A 25003-nucleotide genomic window follows, 5' to 3' on the forward strand; every position below is an offset into this window, starting at 1 on the left:
TTAAAGGCTGCATAAGTATTGAAATACTTCCTAACTAATCTCTCTGCTTGTATTCTTACCCTTTCCAATCATTCCCTTTGCATACAAGCCAGAGTGAGGTCTTTAAAATATAAATCAGATCATGCCATTCTCCAACTTAAATGCCTTTGTTCACATCCATTGTGCTTAGAATAAATACAAACTCTTTACCATGGACCATAAAACTCTGGACGGCTTGGCCTCACCAAGATTACCAAATAATCTTATGTCATTTTTTGCTCTACCCAGGCCATTCAACTACTAGACCATTCTCCAAAGTCTTTGCACTTGCTACTTCCTTTTCCACTAGACCTTCTGACTTCACTCAGAGAGTAACTGAGAGGCCTTCCCTGGCCACTCCATCAAAAGTGACTACACATACATACATACACCATGAATCATATCACCCTAATCTCTTTATAACATTTACAAACATCTAGATTATCATTTACTAATTCATTATTTGATTCTTCCACCAGAACACAAGCTCTGTGACAGCAAGGGTTTTGTTTATTTTCTACACATTCACATCTCCAGCATTATTTACCAATGCCTGGTATACAATAATTTGTTGAATGAAGAATGAAGGAAGGAAGGATTAAGCTAGTATATGAATACAAAAGATGGGTGTTTTAAAGAAAAGATCCCTGGTTTGACAGCTTTGGTTAGTTAAGATTAGAACTGGTTAGTCTGTTCTCCTGACATTTGAATCTGTGTAACATTTTTGTCATGTTATTGACACCAATGGAGTGGAGAACAACTATCTTACTGGCAAAGATCTGGAAGCACCCATACCTAGGGCCTGCATGGATAGTAGCCTGCAGTTTCCAAACTGTGAGTCACAAAGGATTATTATTATATTACAGCACACCTTGCCTTTTTGTGTGCAATCAGTGCTTTGAATCAAACACAACTGGAAAAAAAGATTACAAGAAGATGAAGTGATGAAAATGAGGAAATGGTAACAGTAAAAGTTGGAGAGCTGGGGGATCCTTGGTAAGCAGAGGATTATAGGGATGTACCTGCAAATTCTTGGCTTTGTCTCTGTGCCTGCCAGGGGACAGTTCAAGAGGAAAGCTTTGCTAGGTCCCTACTCCTGCATATTCCAAAATGAGGGCACATCAACACCAGTACAGTCAGATCGTTGCAAAAAAGAAGTTGATATCCTGTGATAAGAAAGGAATGTAATAGCCTCCCAAATTCTCTTTTCAGGAGCATGTTGCCAGGGCTAGAAGAAAATAAAGAGATACTAGAAATTTTTAGATAAGTTTCATAGCCATATTTCTAAAAAAAAATTTATTTATTTTTTAGAGAGAGCAAGAGAGAGCAAGCACAGGGGAGAGTCAGAGAGAGAGAGAGAGAGAGAGAGAACCCCAAACAGGCTCTGCAACGCAGAGCCCAAAGCAGGGCTTGAACTAACACTGAAATCATGACCTGAGCCAAAATCAAGAGGCAGAGGCTTAACTGACTGAGCCACCCAGGCACCCCTCATAGTCACATTAAAAAAAAAATGTTGAAAACGTAAGAGTGAGGAACATACCCACTGTTGTAACACAACTATCACTAGTATTCTGGTTCACTTTCTTTCAACTCTTTAAACTCTGAATATTTCTTTACATACTTCAAATGTGGAGATACAGTTTTGTTTCTTTTAATTTTCATGAAAAATATCATAAAACTTTATGGTCACCTGACATTCACAAGCAGAATGTAAAACAGCTTCCTAATGGCCTGGTGTCATCAATGGCTATATTTATCATTAGATACTTATGATTTCTTACAATTTGCTACTCATATAAATCATTCTGTAATGAAGTTCCATGGCTGTACTTTATTTCAAAATGCAACTTGAATTCTGGTTCCGCCATTAAGTCCTTGATAAAATCATTTATCTTGTCTGAGGATATTTCAATTTATTCATAGATAACATGGATATAATAATTGCTACTTACAGTATCATTGTTGTAAGGAGTAACTTAAAATATATAAAGAAATCTCCTGGCTCATGGTAGATGTTCAGTGCCTCTCCTGAAAGGATCTTGTAAAAGTAAAGTAAATATTTCCTAGTCTTCTATTTTCATTTTTCTATATTTTCCCATAAAAATTACTGCAATGGAAATAAACTAAATTTAGAAATATTGGGATTTATGAGTGCCATCCTAGGAAGGAAAAAATGTCTAATAAACTTGAAATACAGTTTTGTTCTTCTTTTCAGTGAAAGACAGTTTCATCAAAATCCTAAACTCTATCCAATATAATCTCCTTATTCGAGGGTAATCAAAGAGGGGAACTGATATCTGTTTGCATTTACATTTAAATGCCTTCCTTCACTATTTTTGAAGATTGGGATAAGAGCTGTACTTCTTTGGTTAAGCTCCACGGAGGTTTTAAAACCAATTTCTAATGTTTATTAATCACTGTTGGCCGCTGAGGTCACACCTGAGTTACTCCAGAGCTGGGTATCAGCAATGCCCTACAGACATCAAAAAGTTCCTATAGAAATGAACAAAGTGCATCATTCCCTTTTACTGCTGAGATAGCGAAACTGAAGGAATGCATAAAAGCTTGCTTTTTGGTCCTTTTCCTGCTTCTATTCTTGCTAGGACCTGCACCTCTACTTTGCACATGTCTCAGTGCAACTGGCGCATGTCCTCTGTGTAAGGGGCAAGAAGTTAATGACTTCTCTAGAATAGAGAACATCTAAGGATGGACCAGGTGAGAATGACCAGACACAACTATCATATGTATATTCCAGACCACCAGCAATAGACATCTCGAGGCCAAAGCCCCCTGGCTCCATAGAATAACACCCGGGGCATCATCTTTGTTCTAGGTGGTTCCTGGATTCCTGAGACAATAGGTACACCAGATCACGATCCTCAATAAAAAATCCCCAGACCCCAAACAAAGATGAGACTCCCTCCTTTCCTTTCTGAGTCTTCCAAACATTCTATACCTGCACTCTCCCTATACCTTCAATAAACTCTGCTTTCACCTCTTGCCGGCTCACGTTTGATTTCTATCCTGCATGCAGCCAGGGACCCTCTTGGCTGGACCCTCTCTCTGGGTCCACAGACCCAGCCTACCAGCATCAGTGGCTTTCAGTGATTTTTATGTGGTCAAGGCAGTACTTTTATTTTTTTTTTCCCAATATATGAAGTTTATTGTCACACTGGTTTCCATACAACACCCAGTGCTCATCCCAAAAGGTGCCCTCCTCAATACCCATCACCCACCCTCCCCACCTTCCCACCCCCCATCAACCCTCACTTTGTTCTCAGTTTTTAAGAGTCTCTTATGCTTTGGCTCTCTTCCACTCTAACCTCTTTTTTTTTTTCCTTCCCCTCCCCCATGGGTTTCTGTTAAGTTTCTCAGGATCCACATAAGAGTGAAACCATATGGTATCTGTCTTTCTCTGTATGGCTTATTTCACTTAGCACATAACACTCTCCAGTTCCATCCACGTTGCTACAAAGGGCCATATTTCATCCTTTCTCATTGCCATGTAGTACTCCATTGTGTATATAAACCACAATTTCTTTATCCATTCATCAGTTGATGGACATTTAGGCTCCTTCCATAATTTGGCTATTGTTGAGAGTGCTGCTATAAACTTTGGGGTACAAGTGCCCGTATGCATCAGTTCTCCTGTATTCCTTGGGTAAATTCCTGCAGTGCTACTGCTGGGTCATAGGGTAGGTCTATTTTTAATTTTTTGAGGAACCTCCACACTGTTTTCCAGAGTGGCTGCACCAGTTTGCATTCCCACCAACAGTGCAAGAGGGTTCCCGTTTCTCCACATCCTCACCAGCATCTATAGTCTCCTGATTTGTTCATTTTGGCCACTCTGACTGGCGTGAGGTGATATCTGAGTATGGTTTTGATTTGTACTTCCCTGATGAGGAGCGACGTTGAGCATCTTTTCATGTGCCTGTTGGCCATCCGGATGTCTTCTTTAGAGAAGTGTCTATTCATGTTTTCTGCCCATTTCTTCACTGGGTTATTTGTTTTTCGGGTGTGGAGTTTGGTGAGCTCTTTATAGATTTTGGATACTAGCCCTTTGTCTGATATGTCATTTGCAAATATCTTTTCCCGTTCCGTTGGTTCCCTTTTAGTTTTGTTGGTTGTTTCCCTTGCTGTGCAGAAGCTTTTTATCTTCATAAGGTCCCAGTAGTTCATTTTTGCTTTTAATTCCCTTGCCTTTGGGGATGTGTCAAGTAAGAAATTGCTATGGCTGAGGTCAGAGAGGTCTTTTCCTGCTTTCTCCTCTAGGGTTTTGATGATTTCCTGTATCACATTCAGGTCCTTTATCCATTTTGAGTTTGTTTTTGTGAATGGTGTGAGAAAGTGGTCTAGTTTCAATCTTCTGCATGTTGCTGTCCAGTTCTCCCAGCACCATTTGTTAAAGAGACTGTCTTTTTTCCATTGGATAGTCTTTCCTGCTTTGTCAAAGATTAGTTGGCCATACGTTTGTGGGTCTAGTTCTGGGGTTTCCATTCTATTCCATTGGTCTATGTGTCTGTTTTTGTGCCAATACCATGCTGTCTTGATGATTGCAGCTTTGTAGTAGAGGCTACAGTCTGGGATTGTGATGCCTCCTGCTTTGGTCTTCTTCTTCAAAATTACTTTGGCTATTCGGGGCCTTTTGTGGCTCCATATGAATTTTAGGATTGCTTGTTCTAGTTTCTAGAAGAATGCTGGTGCAATTTTGATTGGGATTGCATTGAATGTGTAGATAGCTTTGGATAGTATTGACATTTTGACAATATTTATTCTTCCAATCCATGAGCACGGAATGTTTTTCCATTTCTTTATATCTTCTTCAATTTCCTTCATCAGCCTTTCTATAGTTTTTAGCATACAGATCTTTTACATCTTTGGTTAGATTTATTCCTAGGTATTTTGTGCTTCTTGGTGCAATTGTGAATGGGATCAGTTTATTTGTCTTTCTGTTGCTTCATTATTAGTGTATAAGAATGCAACTGATTTCTGTACATTGATTTTGTATCCTGAAACTTTACTAAATTCAGGTATCAGTTCTAGCAGACTTCTGGTGGAGTCTATCGGATTTTCCATGTATAATATCATGTCATCTGCAAAAAGTGAAAGGTTAACTTCATCTTTGCCAATTTTGATGCCTTTGATTTCCTTTTGTTGTCTGATTGCTGATGCTAGAACTTCCAACACTATGTTAAACACCGGTGGTGAGAGTGGACATCCCTGTCGTGTTCCTGATCTCAGGGAGAAAGCTCTCAGTTTTTTCCCATTGAGGATGATGTTAGCTGTGGGCTTTTCATAAATGGCTTTTATGATCTTTAAGTATGTTCCTGCTATCCCGACTTTCTCGAGGGTTTTTATTAAGAAAGGATGCTGAATTTTGTCAAAGGCCTTTTCTGCATCGATTGACAGGATCATATGGTTCTTATCTTTCTTTTATTAATGTGATGTATCACATTGATTTGCGAATGTTGAACCAGCCCTGCATCCCAGGAATGAATCCCACTTGATCATGGTGAATAATTCTTTTTATATGCTGTTGAATTCGATTTGCTAGTATCTTACTGAGAATTTTTGCATCCATATTCATCAGGGATATTGGCCTGGAATTCTCTTTTTTTACTGGGTCTCTGTCTGGTTTAGGAATCAAAGTAATGCTGGCTTCATAGAATGAGTCTGGAAGTTTTCCTTCCCTATGTTTTGGAATAGCTTGAGAAGGATAGGTATTATCTCTGCTTTAAACGTCTGGTAGGACTCCCCTGGGAAGCCATCTGGTCCTGGACTCTTATTTGTTGGGAGATTTTTGATGACTGATTAAATTTCTTCACTGGTTATGGGTCTGTTCAAGCTTTCTATTTCCTCCTGATTGAGTTTTGGAAGTGTGTGGGTGTTTAGGAATTTGTCCATTTCTTCCAGGTTGTCCAATTTGTTGGCATATAATTTTTCATAGTATTCCCTGATAATTGCTTGTATCTCTGAGGGATTGGTTGTAATAATTCCATTTTCATTCATGATTTTATCTATTTGGGTCATCTCCCTTTTCTTTTTGAGAAGTCTGGCTAGAGGTTTATCAATTTTGTTTATTTTTTCAAAAAACCAACTCTTGGTTTCGTTGATCTGCTCTACAGTTTTTTTTAGATTCTATATTGTTTATTTCTGGTCTGATCTTTATTATTTCTCTTTTTCTGCTGGATTTAGGCTGTCTTTGCTGTTCTGCTTCTATTTCCTTTAGGTGTGCTGTTAGATTTTGTATTTGGGATTTTTCTTGTTTCTTGAGATAGGCCTGGATTGCAATGTATTTTCCTCTCAGGACTAAGGCAGTACTTTTCAAAGTACTTTTAAAAGTACCAAAAAAGGATGGAAACACAAAACTCAGTTTTGGTTTTAAATTTCTTTCAGTTTGACAGCAATGATTCAGGTACACAATTCTCAAACCATGTGAAGTGTGGGGCAGAACAGTGTATACCCTGGAGACCCTGAGCTATCCGTTTAATCCTAAAACAAGTGATCATCCATCGGTTATAAAACTGACTAATTAGATATTTAAGAAGTTGATGACTTTGTACTCTCTCAAATAATGAAAACAAAAAATACTCTTATAAACATTAGTATTTTAAATCTCATCAGTTACATCTTGGGGTTGAATTCCTTATGAGGGTATGCTTTGAATAGGGGAATACCTGGACATTCTTAGAAGCTTTAGCTCCTTAACTGTTCTTTCTAAGATAATTAAGACTTTCAAATATGCTCGTAAATATTGTTCAAGGATGCTAAAAACTTCCTTTAAAAAAAAAAAGGATATGTTACTGACAAAAAGATTCTAAATGACCCCAAAAGCAATATAATCATGCTCTGGGGCTGGGGTCATAAAGAAAGAGAGAGTAGAAGTCTTTTTTTTTTTTTTTTAATTTTAAAGTTTATTTATTTCAAGACAGAGACAGTGCAAGTGGGGAAGGGCAGAAAGAGAAGACAGAGAATCCCAAGCAGGCTCTGCACTGTCAGCACAGAGGAGGCCAACGTGGGGCTCGAACCAACAAAACCGTGAGATCCTGACCTGACCCGAAACCAAGATGCTTAACCGACTGAGCTACCCAGATGCCCCATAGAGAGTAGAAATCTTAATGATTTAAGGTTTGAAAAAAATTCCATTGTTGGTGTTGCTCCAGGGCAGTGTTTGTGTCTCTGGATTTGGCTCCCTTGCTGAAGAAACATCTTAACATGAGTTAACCCCAGAGCTTCGCTTTTCCGAAGAGACCAAATGCTTCCAGAAATCGGAAGCTAAAGTGTGTCAGCTCAGTTCTTCTCAACATCTTTTACTTTAGAGTGATGTGCTCATCTTCCATGTACTCCCATTAAGTCTCTTCCAGGCCAAGTGGCTCCGTGTTTAAAAGTCCCATGCATAAGTAATTGGGTAGACATGCACAACATTCCATGATAATGGTCCTAGCATTGCTCCCCCTCTGATACCTTCCAGGACTGTCAGGTTCAGAGAAGGCAGTGGAAAGGGGCCCGTGATTCATGGGCTGGGCTGATCTCTGACTTTGTGCTGCCTGGCTGGTCTGGTCCTGTCCCTGACTGTCTGACCATTATTCAACCCTATGATGTATCCCCAGCTGTCTACAGCTGCTGGTGCCCTCACCCAGTCAGGTGTTCAGTGGTGCCAGCAGCTGGTAATGGCGGTGGTGCATGGGTTACTTCACCCTTGCTGTAGACACCATGCTCCCATGGAGTACTTAAGAAAGCATCAAAAGAATAGGACAAGGGAGAAACAGCTTGGAGATGGATAAACGTACACTGAACATTTACCCTAAAGAAACTCTTCTAAACTAAAAGAGAGTCTTAAATGAGAAAAAACTAAGATATCTTGGACTGGAAATTTTAAGTACCTTTACCCCACATATCCAGTGGCACCAGTCTCAGGAAAAATTTTAATTGTCATAGAAATAGAGGATATTTCAATTTTTTTTTTTGCAGATATAAATGTGGTAGGTAAATTCTGACACTCATCCACATTTCCCTTTATAAAAATGTCACAATTTAAAAGGTGAGGATGGTAATCTTGGATCTGCTTTATTGATGAAAAAAATCATTCACAGTGTATAGTACTTTATTATGTATGCCCCACCTTTACACAGGGTTGATCACAACACTCAAATGTGTCCTGGTGTTATTATGGAAAAAATAAGTCCAGACTATTCTGATACCAAAGTCTCAGAAAAAAAAAAAAATTCTCCCAATGACAACTTGGTATTTGTGGTAGGGGTGGGAGGAGGCACTGTAGATATAACAATCCATTTGATACATTTTTCAGATTTCTGGGGTAGAGATAAATATGAATTTATCCTTGCAGCAGAGAAGAAACTAGAATTCCATACACACAGCCACAGCCCGGGTCACCGCATTCCATCTACCATTAAGACAAAGAGCAAAGAGATTCACACCAAGCAAGGTATGTGGTCTGTATATTACACACTCTCCAGTGATTCTTCTTTCATTTGTTACTGAATATTGTGTGCTGAGACTCATCAAACTAAGCTTTTAACAGCATTTGGAAAATAAATATGTTGCCTGTGTTCTCTGCACATAGGGAGTATTATTTGCCTTTGTTTCACAGTATGACTTAGAAATGCACGCAGTTTCTCTGCGTCTGTGTCAACAAAGGCTTTTTCATCCTTTATCAGATTAGCAACGTCCAGTTTCAGTCTCAGATCTGGACCATGATCATTCCTACCATTTTTTTGTCTTTTTTTGGTCTTTCTTCTATCAGGATCTAGCTGGTATAAATAGAAAGGACCAAAATTTGGGACTCAAAAGCCCTGGGTTCAAGTTCTATATGCTATTGTGTACTTTGGACACATCTCTTTTCTAAAACTTCCATAAGTAAGATACTCCCATGGGGTACTTTGTGTTAACATGTGAAAAGGGCCAAATATATTTAATAATTAAATGTGGGCACCATTCTTATTGGCATTATGCTCCTTTACTGTTAAAACTACTGAAGTGGCATATGTTGATTTGAGAATTCTTACTTTAAAAAAAAGCAGTTGAAAGCTAATTCAATACTGAAAATTATTTGAATCCCTTCTAACTAATATCCTCTGCACAAAGTCATTCACTCCCTCTTTTTTAGCAGATTAATGGTTTTGGAGTTCTATGACTTGATCCTTTTTTTTTTTTTTTTTTTTTTTTTTGCCTTCTTTCTCACCTCTCTTTTTATATTGTCTAGTTGGCTTTGACCATCATTCAATGTGGTACTATAAATATAAAAATCAAAATTTATTGAAATGTTTTTCCCTGGTAACACTAATATTATAGCTTCTCCCCTTCTTTGCAAGCTACAAATCCCAAGTTTGTTCTGAGGCTGTAGGCTGTGTTCCTGCCAGCCCTCTGAGTTCTCTGATTGTGGCCCATCGGGCACCAGTCCCCACCTCTGATCTTCTGACCTTGGCTTCTGTCAACTTCCCTGCTCCCAGTACCTCTTCTGTGGTTACAAGGCCTTTCCAATTCAGCTCTCTGAGAAGTTTCTAGTCTCTTTCTTCTACCATGGAATGGCAACATAAGCTCTTCCTGTAAGATTTCCTCTGTTGCGGCTAGTTACGCATCTCTTTTTTCTGCTTCATAGACTGCACGTAAAGGAAGAAGATCACTTCAGATCCAGCCGCCCACTACTTATAAAAGTACTAGAGGCTTAAATGTGATAGCCTGAGTGGATGGCGTCACTGCAAAGTGTGTTTTCTTTCAGGCAACAGCACACGGGGACGTGCCTATATTCTCAGTCTCTCCTTCTCTCTCACCTCCCACCACCCTCTGCAGCTCCTTGTCTGAATTATGGTGTTTATTTTTTAAAAGGCAACAAAATATCCTGAAGACAGCTCAATATAATGAGAGGACTGATAAGCAAGCTGAATTGAGACAGATTCTCACAGCGTTTCTATCAAAAAAGAAAACATATCACACTTCAACAACTAATTCTCTGCAAGAATGTTCAGATTTCAAAGTGAATCTCTGAATGGGAAAGCATACAAACCAGGCCAAGGCTTTAACATTCCACCCCACTACCTCTTTTCTCTTGTAGACATTTACCTGTCACAAACTGAATAGAAATATCCCTGTTCCTATTCCAGGAAACCTGGCTTAATAGTTCCTATGAAAATCAATAGGTTTCAACTGACAGAATGCTTAAAGAAGTTTCACTTCACTTGACACAGCTTGTTATCCTCAAGTTACTTTCATTAATGTGTTTGGAGACCTCAATTGGGCCCAAAAAGTCTATTTGAGCTAGTGATTTATTATTTTACTCTCCATCACTGACCAAAGGTGACCTTGACTTCACTTTTAGAGGATATTCATGAGTGGTTAAAAGTGGCTATGGCAGCATTTAAGAGATGCATATGTTTAACTCAGATTGATCCAGACATCTCTCTCACATACAAATGGAATATGAATGGCCCATGGTCAGTTTTGTGTGTTCCCCAAGGCCAGGTAGAAAGAGACAAAAACAGGTAATCTTCAGTTTATCCAGTGGCATAAATGGTATTAACTCTATTTTAGAATGGAGGAACACAGAAATCCTGCAATGAAGATGTCCTGAAGATTCACCTACCAAGAATTGGGGAGGAGGCCTGTGTATATTTTACAGTTTAATCCAGAGCAACCTTTCAAATTCTCCCACAACATATTTATATACTCCAATAGTTAACTCATAAGAGTATAAGGAAAAATGAATAGACATTAAAAACTAACAAACAGAATGATTAGCAAATCACAATGTGTGGTTCTTCAACTAAATGAGAAGACAGTAACAGGCCTCTTTCTTCTTTTCACACTTACAAAAATTTTTTAAAAGATAAAGGCATTCTCTAGTAAATTAAATTATTCAACAAAAACCTTTACAGAAATTTATAGGTAACTTTACATTACAATAACTAAAATATGACAAAACTCAGACCTGGAACAGCTTCTTCATTGTAGATCTAGTCACATTGCTCCAATGGTAAGAACCAGGATAGAGCCCTAAGATTGAAAGCATTCTAAATCTAGCAATCACAAACATCCTAGACTTGTTTAAGTAGGTCATAGGATCAGAAATATTTATTTAGTGTCATGTTAAATTTGATTGATAATGGTAGTAACATATATACCCCTTTTCAGCAGAAATTTTAAAAACACTCCAAAAACAATATAATTAATCTTATTCATACAGTATTGCACAGGATGTCTGGTACTGCTTAGTGCTCAGTTTTAAATAAAACTGATGAGAACATTAAAATTGGATAGAATGAAGTGGTACCATCATAATATAAAATATCTGTGTGGACTCATTATAATTAATAATAAGAATAATGTTCCCATTTATTACAAGTTTCCTGGGTGTTGAGAAATATTTTACACAAATTCTCATTTTAATCTTCACTAGAAAACACCGTGAGTTAGATGTTCTTAAAGCCATTTTACAGATGAAGAAACTAAGATTGAGAGATTTATATAATTTGTTGTAAAGCCACACAAGCAGTAATTGGCAGAAGTGATCTTGAACTCCATCCGTCTGGCTCCAGAGCCCATAATCACAATCCACAGCTGCCGAGCCATTCTTAAGGAAAGTCAGAATACTTACGCATTCTGAACTGACATGCTGAGATTGGCTCTCAAAGTCATCAATTCTGAATTTACAGGCTGAGATTAATTCTTAGACTCAGTACTGGGTATTTCATGAAAGGGCATGGATTTTACAGTAAGATGAATGCAATCTCTACTAAGAGCTGAGCCACACAGTTGGAAATCTCACCTGAATTCTAGAATTCAAATATTTGTCCCTAAAATTCTGGGGACACTATAAATGATTGGGGAGCATAATTTTCTTAAATCTTAATCAGCTCTTGAATATAAGCCATATTGATAGGGCTGAAGTGCCACTATTTAGATATACCCTCAGGGATGTACTCCTAAGGAAGAAAGGTAAAGCATGTGACTCTCTCCTGAAATAGTAACTACATTATCACTATGCCATTCTTCAAAAGTTGTGATTCCTTTCAACTCAGCAAAATTCAGTCCAAACTGAAGGTTCCATCTGCTTAATCTGTTCAAATTTTGACACTTTTTTGAATCTATTTTTCTCATTTTATGTAGTTTTAAGTTCAGCATATTCAAAAGTCATGTAATATCAGTAAAAAGGTTCTACCTTGTAAATCACTGGTTGTCCTCATAGCTGTATCTATCAGAATCCTTTAATGCCCCAAAGTTGTTAATCTGAGGAAGTAGCTTAGTAAATCTTTCTTCTCTACTTCAATTTCTTCTAAATATCACAAAAAAATGGAGATGATGAAGGGCTCAGGCATGAAGGAAAAAAAGTCTTGTTTCCTTCACCATTGACTCATGTTTTACAAAGTTCACAGTAAAAATCCCATTGATATCTGCCAATCAATTAGTTCTTACATGCAAGGTAATGAAGTACTTATGGGCAATAAGATATGGCACTGCCTGCGAACCTGTAACTGTTTCAAAATAAAAAATTTACAAAACAGGCTACCTTTTTCTTAAGAGGTAAGTATGGAAGCCACTCCTAGAGATTTGATGACTACTTCAGTACAAGGACCATTAATTCTAAGTGGAAAAAAAATTAAACAAATGCATGACCACAAAAGCCTTTTAATTCATTTCCCTCTCTTGTTTCCTCTTACTGTCCCCAAAGCTTTATCATTATAATGACAGAATGAGATGAATGGATATTGTTTCTGGAAATGTCCAGGTACAAAGTTGATTTGACTATAATTTTCTGTTTTCTGGCACTTCAGTACATCTACAATAGAGACAGTCACTGATGTTTATCATAACAATTAGAAACTGCACGATTTAGAAATGCTTTTTGAATGGCCAGAAGAAATGCTAAGGTATGAAAAATAGGATCTCAATGTTGAAGTATGTTTTAACCCAAATTTTTGGTATGACAATTTTCATATATACTAAAATGCTGAAATACCAGCATGAAATACTGTCCTAAATTCAGTAATTGTTGATTTTTCCATATTTTCTTTCCCCTTATGTACACACACATACTCACACATACTTTTTTATTGTTTAACTATTTGAAAGTAAGTTGCAGACATTATTACCTTGGATGATACGTCTTTTTTAAAATTTTTTAACGTTTGTATTTATTTGAGAGAGAGAGAAAGATAGGACACAAGTGGGGGAGGAGCAGAGATAGAGGGAGATACAGAATCTGAAGCAGGCTCCAGGCTCTGAGCTGTCAGCACAGAGCCCTATGTGGGGCTTGAACTCATGAGCTTCGAGATCATGACCTGAGCTGAAATTGGACAGTCAACTGACTGAGCCACCCAGGCACCTCGATATGTATTTTAATGTATACTAATTCTAAGAAATGTAGTTATCTATATATAAAGTGCGTGGTATTATATCCATATATAAAATATATGGTAATTAAAAATATTTTTATTATATGTTTATTTCCCATAAAGTTATTTTATTTGTTAAAATACCCAATGGCCTAAACACAACAATTCACTTTAGGTTTATTATCAGTATTAAGTCTGTCCTGTACCTGACCACCAAAGAGATATGGATTTCTCCAGAAGGGCTGGTGTTTTAGTCTGTCTTCCTATAGGTAAATTAGAGTTGTTGTCTATCACTCAGATATGTGAGTGCCTAATGGATTCTCAATGATGAATTGGGAGTAAGTCTCTTATTGCCAGTGTAAACTAAATCCTCCCCCAAATATGAAGCTGCGAGAAAAGTACATAATATTGCCATAAAATAAATTTGGGTCCTGAAAAAGTATTTAAACAGATCCTGGGAGAGAGGATAATTGTCATCAAATAATTAACTGTAAAAGAGATGGGAAATCTTTCTTGGACTTAAAAATGTTCATATGTGAATTTAACCACCTATAACCTGGGTAAGTTTTCTTAGGTTTATTAAACTTTCTTGAATGTGATAATAAGTTTCACTCATCTTCAGATAAAATATTGAATGGCATATTTTGAAATTCACCTTAGAAGTGTTCTCTTATAGATCATATAATGGGCACAAACGTGCCCCCCTCCAAAAAAAAAAAGACATGTTGAAGTCCTAACCACCAGCACTTCTGAAAGTGACTTGATTTGGAAAGTGGGTTGTTGTAGATGTAAGTAGTTAATGTAGGATGATGTCATAGTGGAGCAGGGCCAACTTCTAATCCAGTAGGGATGGTGTCATTGTAAGAGGACAATTTGAACACAGACAATGCACAGAGGGAAGATGAGATGGCACATAGGGGGAAGATGGCCATGTACCAACGGAGACAGAGATTAGAGTGACACATCTGCAAGTCAGGCTTCTGTCACCAGAAGCAAGGAGAGAGGCATGGAACAGTTCTCCCTCAGTGCCCTCACCAAGAGTCAACCCTGCCAAAACCTTGACTTCAGACTTCTGGCCTCCAAATTCTAAGAGAACAAATTTCCATTCTTGTAAGCCTTCCAGTTTGGGGCAGTTTATTACACCACACCCAGGAAATTCTCACAGCTGGCTGATAATAGATGATAGATAAGCAGACAGACAGACAATCTTTCAGACCTTTTAGGTTTATGTCCAGTCATAAAATGAGGACCTGAGGAACTTACAAGTGAAGCAGTATAGTGGTCCCAAAGTTATTAGTTGAACCACATAAAATTACCATTAAAAAAAAATTTTTTTTTAATTTTAGAGGGGGTAGGGGAAAAGGGGTGGGAAGAAAGAGAGAGAGAGAGAGAGAGAGAGAGAGAGAGAGAGAACCTTAAGCAGGATCTACACTCAGAGCTGAGCCCAACACAGGGCTCAATCCTATGACCCTGGGATCATGACCTGAACCAAAATCAACAGTTGGATGCTCAACCAACTGAGCCCCGCAAGTGCCTTAAAATTACCATTTTTGTAGGTAAAAAAATGATTTAATAGAGGCAGTTTCATGTGGCTCAATCTAATAAATAGATTACATAAATAATTCAAGTTTTCTAAAGCCCCCTTTTCTTTTTTCTTTTGTTTTAATGTTTATTTATTTTTGAGAGAGAGAGAGAGAGAGAGAGAGAGAGAGAGAGAGAGAGAGAAAGAGAACACACGAGCAGGTGAGTGGCAGAGAGAGAGGGAGACACAGAATCCAAAGCAGGCTCTGGGCTCTGAGCTATCAGCACAGAGCCTGATGCAGGGCTTGAACTCATGAACCGTGAGATCATGACCTAAGCCAAAGTCAGACACTTAACTGACTGAGCCACCCAGGCGCCCCTAAAGCCCCCTTTGCCCTGAAAGAGATCTTTAACTGAATTCACTAGGAAAATACTTTATTTTCCCTGCATTGCTTTTCTTCTCTAAATAGATTCTTAGGCTTCATTCATTTATTTCATTTAGATAAGGAAGTTGTATCTTCATGACCTATATGAAATTAAACACTGGAGGCAATTGCTTTCTGAGATTTTGCCTGCTATTTCTCTTGTTTACACATCTCTGTGAATAGTTTATTCTAGGAGACAATGCTGGAGGTTCCACCCAATTGACGTTCAAAACTTGGGTTTCCCCAGGGGATTTTCTCTTATTCCAATTGGCACAGCAGTAACTGTGTTTGACAACATCTGCCTTCTAGCACCGCTCTGCAGCTCAATCTGACACTTGGTTCCCGTCCACATTTTCTTCCTGCCTGTCTTCTAGGGAAGATGTTTCCACAACAGAGGTGGAGAAGAGAAGACAGCAAGGGCAAACCAGAGCTTTAGTTTCCCAATGAATGAGTCACAAACTCACCAAATGTCTTCGCCTGTCCCTTATTCCAATTCATTCAAAGATTTTTTACATAATCCAATATTTTCTAAACCAGCCCTCTGTCTTTTGGGATTCTGAGCATTCTGATGTCAGTTTTGAGTGTTTCTTTTCCTAGACATTCATACAGCGAATCCTTTTCAGAGTTTCCTCAACTACGTAAATAAAATAACCACTTACAAATTTTACTGACAATTTTTTTTAACCAGCAGGAAAGAAGATAGCCAAGTCCAGAAACATCTCTTGTGTGACCACTGCTAGAGCATGCCAACTTATTTTCATAGAAAGCAGATATTTAATAGGAAGTTCATTTCATAAAATTTTAATGATCCTAATTCAAATAAATGTTATGACTCTAAGAAATTGATTTAAGAGAAAATTCCAAAACTTACCAATCAGAAGATTCCTCTACATTCTGGAATACCTTAAATCATTGCCTACACCAGGTAGGAAGTCCAGAATATAGGGTTTATAGCAGCAACTTCCATTTAAATTATTAAATTATTTTTCAATTAGACTCTTTGTTATTTTGCTGTGACTTTAAATTCTAACAGATTATTTCAAAATGTCATTCTACTTCTCAATAGAAAAAAATCCCATGCCATTATTCTCTTCTTCATTATATGAGATTCTAAAATTTCCCTGTGCCAGACAATATACATAAACAGCTGGTGATATTAAGCTGACTTTAGAAAAAAAATCCCTTGGCCTAAAAGAGGTATTACTTGACTACAAAATTTATATTTCTCTCCTCAGCATACTTTACAGCTGGGTTTTCAGAAGTATATAAATTTCACATATATGTTCACATAGAATTTGAGAAAGGAAGAATGTGTGTTTTTGTGGTTTTGTAAGGGGAAATTCCCTAGGGACAGAGAGTGCCAGTAGGGCATTAAAGTGACAAATACTCCCCGGGGTGCAGAAACTACCATGAGGTAGTGTTAGATGCTGCCATTTGTATCATGAACTCTCACCTGCTGCATTTCATACTCATTAGAGATGAGCCTAAGTACCTTTGCCCCCTCAGCTCATCTACAAGTATATGGCAAGAAGAGGCAATAAGAAAACACAATCCTTCCTCCTTCTTCAAATAGAGACTTCTTAAATGAGCAGGCTCAGTCCCTGAAACGATAACATTAGTCTGGTTGCACTCTACCAAAACAAACCCAACATTTGAAAATCAGCTTAGAAGCTGATGACTCCTTTCACAAATACTTCTATTTGTATTTCACTTAGGTATTTTTAAACAGCAAGATTTTCTAGTATATAAAACTGTGATTGGAGATTTTATATACACATAAAATACACACACACACACACACACGCATGCATGCACACAGATATATCTGAAAATTTGACTGGTATACAAAGCAAGTTCTATCTCCCAGCTCTAAGTGCTTTTTCTTACCACACTTATCCCCAACAACCACATTCAATCTGAGATCCAGTTGCTTTCAAAGAGGCACACAGTTTCCATCAGAAAACAACAGATTTGGCTACACTCTCATAATAAAGATTCAAATGAGTTAGCTGCACACAGCAATTCTCTGACCTCTTTGTCCTATGAATTAGGGTTCCTGACTTCTCCAGGTCACAGATCCCTTAAAGATGCTGTTATATAATGAAATAAACTTACTGTTTTCTTTAACACTTTGAGAGCATAAGGCTTCTGGGTCCCCTTCTGTTTGCATCTGTACACAATGGATGTAGCACCCCTTGAGGGGGAAAAAGACAAAAAGAATATGTTATGTTCTGGACATGAAATCAAGGGGAAAGCTTGAAAATAAGTATCTCTTGCAGTTACCCTCATAACTGACAAGTGTTTATAAGTTATTCCATAGGACCAGCTCAACTGTTGAGAGTATTTTTTTTTTCCTCACAACTAAATACAGTTTGCTCAGAAAAATTCTAGCTTTCCATTCTGTTCTTTTCCTCCTGGCCCATCCCTATATAAATAACATGCCCAGGGCTGCTGCATTCAGTAGGCTCTGGCATAACTGAGCCTACTGAATGCTTTTGCTACTGAAAATAGCTTTTGTCCAGGTAGCAAAACCTGAACACTGAATGAATGCTACCTGAACATAGCTTTTGGAGGACATCCACCAAATTCGTTCAAAGTCCCTGAACTTTCCTAGAAGTATGTGTCTGGAGTAAAATTAGCCATATGGCTCCAGGGAGAGGGGCAAGCGAACAGGGGACCCTGTGAATTTACAACAATTCATTTGGTGCCCTGGCATTCTCTCAGAGCCAACATTAGTCCCACAAGGATTCTGGATCTTTCATCTTGGTGAACACTGTTACCATTTATTTATATATGCCCTAACAAAAATGATTATGTGAGAAGTTCAGGAGAAAATACTATAGAAATGGTCAAAGACATACAGAGAAAAAGTAGATCTACCTCTCTATAAAAAACTCAAGTACAGAATGTGTTTTACGTATAATGGGGAATGGCAAGAAAGGACTCAATAACGATCTTCACACATGAAAGACACACACATACTAAAAAGAGAATATTAAAAAGCAGACAGTGTGATCCTCATGTTCCCTCTCTACACACGAGAGGAAGACAATGAAATAGAGACAAAAGAGGCTCATAGACCAAGCAGGCTTAAGTTACAACCTCAGAAAGAGAACTTCCGATAAATCTTAAAATAAGATCAGTTGAAGTCAATCTGTCACGCTTTGAATATTAGGTTAAAGGACCTCTTATGACATAATCCTATGATTCTGAAATTCTGAGTAAGCATGAACGAATTATAGAAATCAAACATGTTCCTTACTGCCCATTCACAATCCATTTTTAACAGAGTCAGGAAAAGTTAGGAACTGGTGGTGTATGTGCTAATAGAGAAGAAAAATTTCAACGCATTTTTAAAAACTTTGGGAAGACATAACATATACACAAGAAATAAAGGGTTTTAGAAACAGAATAAGTAGAGGTAAATATAAAATTCAACTTTATTTTTAATTGTCTAAAAGATAACTATCTAAAGCAAAACTATTGACAATGCATTGTATTTATAGCATATGTAAAGTAAAATGCATGACAATAGCACAAAGAAGAGGGGAATAAATTAGAAAAATACTCTTGGGTCCTTATACTACATCTTAAGTATTATGAAATTATTTAAAGGTAGACTCTAATTAATTAAAGATGTATATTGTATAGCCTAGGACAATGAATAAAATAACTTAAATAATCAGTAAAGAAAAAAGAATCAATAATGAAACTAAAATGTAATAATCAAAAATGAAATGTGAGAGAGGAAGAAACAAAAGATTAAAAATAAAAGTTAAAAATATGGTGGATCTTAATCTAATCATATTAGTAATTACATTAAATATAAACTTTATAAACACATTAATTAAAATCAAAGATCAGCAGACTGGATTGAAAAACCAAGATCAAATTATACGCTGTGTACAATAAACCTATTTAAATATAAAGGCATATATATGTTAAAAATAAAATTATAGGAAAGGGATACTATGCAAACACTCATCAAAAGAAAGCAGAAATAGCTATATCAATATCATGTCAGCCAGACTTCAGAGTAAATAGAAGATAGAAATTACTTAATTATGAAGGGGTCAATTTCCCAGCATGACATAACAAACGTAAATGTGTATGTACCTAACAACATCACTTCAAAGTACATGAAGCAAAAACTGATAGAACTGAAGGACAAAAAGACAAATCCACAAATACAATTGGAGACTTCAACACACCCTCCCAGGAAATTATAGGATAAATGGACAAATTATCACCAAGGATAGAAGACACGGACATTATTTTTTAATTATTATTATTATTTACATGTTTATTTTGAAAGAGAGAGTGTGTGCACAGAGGAGGAGCAGAGACACAGGGAGACAGAGAATGGGAAGCAGGCTCCGTGCTGCAGGGCGAGCTCTCACAAACTGGTGAGATCATGACCTGAGTAGAAATCAAGAGTCAGACATTTAACTGACTAAGCCACCCAGGTGCCCCAGGGCACGAGTGAACATTATTAACTAAACTAACCTAAACTGACATTAAGAGAAAACCACACAAACACAGCAGAATACACATTGTCTTCAAAGTTAGAAGATTCACATAGTTGATTTCCAGACTTAGTATACAGCTACAGTAATCAAGAGAGCAGTGTTGGAGAAAGAATAAACATGGAAAAGAAGGTAATAAAAAAAAAAATAATCCAGATACAGTTATAAACATATAGGGCCCGTTGGTTTCCAGCAAAGGTAAAAAAGGCAATTCAGTGAAGAAAGGGCAGTCTTTCCAACATAAATAGTGCTGGAACAGCTGGATACTCATATGCATCAAATAAGCAAAACAAAACAAAAACGTTTATCCAAACTCACACTCTACCAAAAAATTCTCAAAATGGAGCACAGATATAAATATAAAACTTAGAATTCTAAAACTTGGGAAAAAAAATAAGCATGAAAGAAAATTTTGTGACCTTCAGTTAGGCAATGATTTCTTACATACAAAACCAAAGCACAATAAATCAAAGAACAAATGAATAAACTGGACCTAAGTTAAATTAAAAATATCCGCTCTTTGAAAGCCAGGGACAGGGAGAAAATTTTTACAAGTCACTGTATCTGATGAAGGACTTCTATCTAGAATTACAAAGAAACTCAAAGCCAATCAATAAAAAATAATGGATTTCAAAAATGAACCAAAGATTTTAACATATACTTCACTTCACCAAAGAAAATATATAGGTGGCAAAATTTGCACAAAGATGCTCAACATCATTAGTCATTAGGGAAATGAAAATTAAAACCACCATGAGATACAACTACATACCTAACGGAACGCCTTAAAGAAAAGAGAGAGACTGTGTGTACCATGATCTGGCAAACAAGTAGAGCAACTAACACCTATACACTACTGGAGGGAATGCAAAATGGTACTGCCACTTTGGAAAACAGCTTTGCAGCTTCTTATAAAATTAAGAATACCGTACAATCCATCCAACTCACTCTTAGGTGTTTGCCCAAGTTAGCTGAAAGCTATGTTCACTCGCAAACTTGAAAACAAATCTTTTTGTCAGCTTATTAATAATCATCAAACACTGTCAACAACTCCAATATCCCTCAACTGGAAAATGGATTAACGATCTGTGACACATCCATATAGGGGAATACTATGTAGAAATAAAAAGGAAAAACTAGTGTGCACACAGCAACTTGGATGACTCTCTAATACCCTAAGTGAAAGAAGCCATGTTCAAAAGACTATATGCTGTGTCACTCCATTTATATAATATTCTTGCAAAGACAGAAAATAGATTAGCTCTCAGAGATAAGGGAGGAACTGACTACAAACGAGTATGGGAGAGTTTTTTAGCATGATGGAACTTGTGTATCTTGTGGTGGTAGTTATACAACTATATACATTTGTTAAAATAGGTAGAGATGTAGAATAAAATAGGTGGAACTTCCTATATGTAATCATACCTTGATAAAAAATACAGTGAAAAATCTTCCCAAGAAAACCATATTGTTCAAAGGTAAGATTTTTAAAAAATTACCAAAACGTAGGCCATATCATTCAACTTAGTCTATGTTTATTTAATGGTAACTCATGAAATTTAAAAAAAAAAAAGGAAAGAAAAGAAAAGAAATTCAAGGGAAAGTGATTTGCAAACACTGAAGAAAACTAAATATCTTATACCCATTTTTATACCAATTGAAAAATTAATATACTCAAATATTCATGTAAAAGATATATATTAAATATCATCCATTTCTTAATTTCCTTATCACATTAAATTAACCTGTCAATAATTTCAGTATATAAATCACTGTCTTAGTAAAAGTCTTCCAAAAATTTTTAACAAAATAAATTCTTGACTGATCAACCTCAGGACACAAGTATGCTAGAAATAACCTAAAACATTTTTTTTAATTTTAATTTTTTACTCTTTATACATGAGGAATCTACTAAGAGATTCCATTTTGCTAATTAATAGACTTATTAATATTAACACATCTTTTAATTTTTCAACCTTTTTGATATATAACTGACATGTAACATGCAAATTTAAGGTGTACAACGTAATAATATGACATATGTACATACTGTAAAATAATTACTACAATAAGATTAGTTAATATATCCATAACCCCACATAGTTGCAATTTTAGGAATGACTTTGCTTTTTTTTAGAGGATGGAAAGATTAAGTAGAAAGAACAGAACAGCTGAAATAAATTTATATGAAAATAACATTTAAGTAATTTCTCTAAAGTATAACCTATTTTCTTTGCTGAAATTAAATGATTAGCTTAAAATGTGTTCATATAATTCTAGAAAGAAACCATGTTTCAGGAAGTTTTAGAGAATTAGGATGAAAATGCCTAACTTTAAGACCATTTAGAATCATGGGCATTCTCCCAGTAAGGAATGCTACAAATCAGTGATTGACTTTCTATGGGAGGACTTATTAGGACTTTTGTGATTTTGAGGTTGAAGCAATAGAGCTTGGCTTCCCTTGCCATCAGACTGACAACTTGCTCTTTGGAAATGCAAGAGAACTTCAGATACAGAATCTCTTAAAACAGAGAAGTCTGGAGGGGGTGTTAACTATGCTGCGTGGCCCCAGGGGTCTCTGTAAAGATATGCTTCATAGTCATTCAAAATGGTCTTTGTCAAGTGTGTGAAGACTCATAAGTTATGAGTTCCATTTTTTTTTTTTAATGGGACAGTCTTGAAATGGAACCAAAGAATCTTGTTACCTTTTTCCAATGTTGAATGTTTTTTCTAATAGGTCAAAATATTAATCATTTTAAAACATTTCAATGCATTGATTTCTTGTTCCATTTGTTTTTGCATTTCATTTAAAGTGGTTTTTTTTTGTTTTTTGTTTTTTCAATATGTGTATGTGCTTTCAGGAAAGATCCTTCGAATGCTCATTAGGGAAAGGTTGAAGAACAAGGCTGTGATTTATAAGAACTGTCAATCATACGTTGAAAACATAATGTGTGCAACTCTACATGTCATGGTATTTCTTCTACATGATTGACTTGCTATTATTTAACATGCCTGTTCTTTTCATTGATTTTTGTTTTTTTAGATTAGATGAATTGTTAAGAAGACTGGTTATAACCTCAAAATTGATTCTTCTTGGGGGTGAAAGTAGAGTCATATTCAGGAACAGGAGCCTGAAAGAGTCAAAGTCTCTAAATGTTTAATGTCAGCACACATCTTGCCCCATTGCAGTGACAGTTTTTCATTGTTTCATTCTGCATCCCTGTCAGCTGCAACCCCTCAATGCTCTTCAATACTTAAGTGTTTCAAGATGTTCTTCGGTCACCAAAGACAAAAATAAGATCTGAACCTTAAACCAACAAAGAACAGGAGGAAAAGCTGCTGAAATGATTTAATTACTGATTTGGCATTTTCAATCTACAACTTGAAGAATGGGCTAACCTTTAGAATTTAGAAAGTTGTTATTAGACCTGGAGGTTTTCCAAGTCAGTTAAATTTTACAGTCCTGAAGTAAATCTCAAAAATATCATGTCAAGGAATGACAGTAAACCCCAGATTTTAAAGAAGTGCTAGAAGCCCAAGGTTTTAATAAGGTTGGGTTCAGAATTTCAGTCTATCCACAACTACACTCTCCCTTTTCTTGTTAAATCCTGCAGGGGGCAAGGGCAAGCACTCTGCTTCAGTTATTAGGGCCATGACCCATCTTCCTACTTGGGGCCTTATCTGGACTCTTGTAACTGTCTTCTTGACAGTCTCATTTGTCATTTCACCCTGATTTTAGCTTGCTCTATACCCAGTCTTTTATGTCTAATTCCTGACCTATACCCCCTTCTTCAGGATCTATCCTGGCAAGTGCTTAACTCTTCACTTCTGATCCCCAACTCAAAGCATGAACTATTATATTCTCTACTTGGTGAGCGTCCGGTTTCTCACCGCCCCCCCCCACCCCCATTAACAATTACTTTCAGCACCTAGTGTGACTTTGTTCCTAGTCCTGGATCTCTGCAAGGACTGGCTTAAATATGATGCCTTTAGTTATAAAAATTTAAGAAAACCCCTGCCCTAAGATAAAGTAAGTGGTTAAGAAGCTTTGGAATCCAAATGCTGAATTTTAGCTACAAAAAAGCAAACAAAAAAACAGCCTCAAATTATCAGGTTGCCTTAAGTATTTGTTTTCAATTAGAAAGTAATGTGACAAAAAAAAAAAAAAAGAAAGAAAAAAAAAAAGCAATGTGATAATAAATACTGTGGACATAAAAGGTCTTGATACTCTTCTCAGTCCTTCCCTTTGTTTGCTTTAAAATATTTACTGCCTCATATGTTAGCCATTAGAATCAATTAACCAAACGCTTTATGAAGACTTATTATTTTTCTTTTCTGTTTAAATGGGTGTGTGCATACCTGTAGCACACATGGAACTGAATTTCCAATCAACTGTTTAATGCCACCATACATTCTGAGGATAGCTACAGCTCTTTTTGTCACCTTTCTTCTCCATTCCCTGACCCATTCCCTTCTATTCCATATGATCTACTACAACATGTCTACTATATTTACATATATCCATTTAATCCAAACTTCACACCTTTACTTAAGCCTAATAATTTCAATATGCAATATATGCTACTGTTTTTGTATACTGTTTGCCATAATTTATTTTTTCTAGCTTTATTGAGATGTAATTGACATATAGCACTGTCTGAGTTTAAGGTGTACAACATGTTGATCTGATACCCTTACATATTGTGAAATGATTACCACAGTAGGGTTAGTTTAACATCTCCATCACCTCACATGATTACCATTTCTTTTCTGTGGTGAGAATATTTAAGATTTATTCTCTTAGCAACTTTCAAGTATATAATGCTATAAATATAATCACTAAGCTGTATGTTAGATCCCCTGAAGTTACTCATCTTATAAGTGCAAGGTTGTAACCTTTGACTATTTCCCCAGCCTCTGGCAACTACCATCCTACTCTGTTTCTTTGAGTTCAGCTTTTTTAGATTCCACATATAAGTGATATATACAGTACATCTCTTTCTCTGCCTGACTTATTTCACTTAGCATAATGCCCTCAAGGTCTGTCTATGTTATCGCAAGTGGCAGGATGTCCTTCATTCTCATGGCTACATACATACATATATACATGCATACATACATAAATAAACATCTTTATCCATTCATCTGTTGATGAACACTTAAG

The 25003-nt window shown here is 36.6% G+C and overlaps 1 protein-coding gene across 1 annotated transcript in view; it reads right to left on the minus strand.

Annotated features, from left to right (window-relative positions):
• Nucleotides 1-25003, minus strand: part of CAMK4 (calcium/calmodulin dependent protein kinase IV) — a 213747-nt gene that overhangs the window by 93742 nt on the left and 95002 nt on the right. The window contains exon 2 of the mRNA XM_019450514.2: nt 17429-17507. Coding sequence (XP_019306059.1) covers nt 17429-17507 — 79 coding nt within the window. The remainder of the gene's footprint in view (nt 1-17428; nt 17508-25003) is intronic.

Source organism: Panthera pardus, unplaced genomic scaffold (genome assembly GCF_024362965.1).
Source record: "Panthera pardus isolate Hobbes unplaced genomic scaffold, ASM2436296v1 HiC_scaffold_2, whole genome shotgun sequence".
Classification (NCBI taxonomy): Eukaryota; Metazoa; Chordata; class Mammalia; order Carnivora; family Felidae; genus Panthera; species Panthera pardus.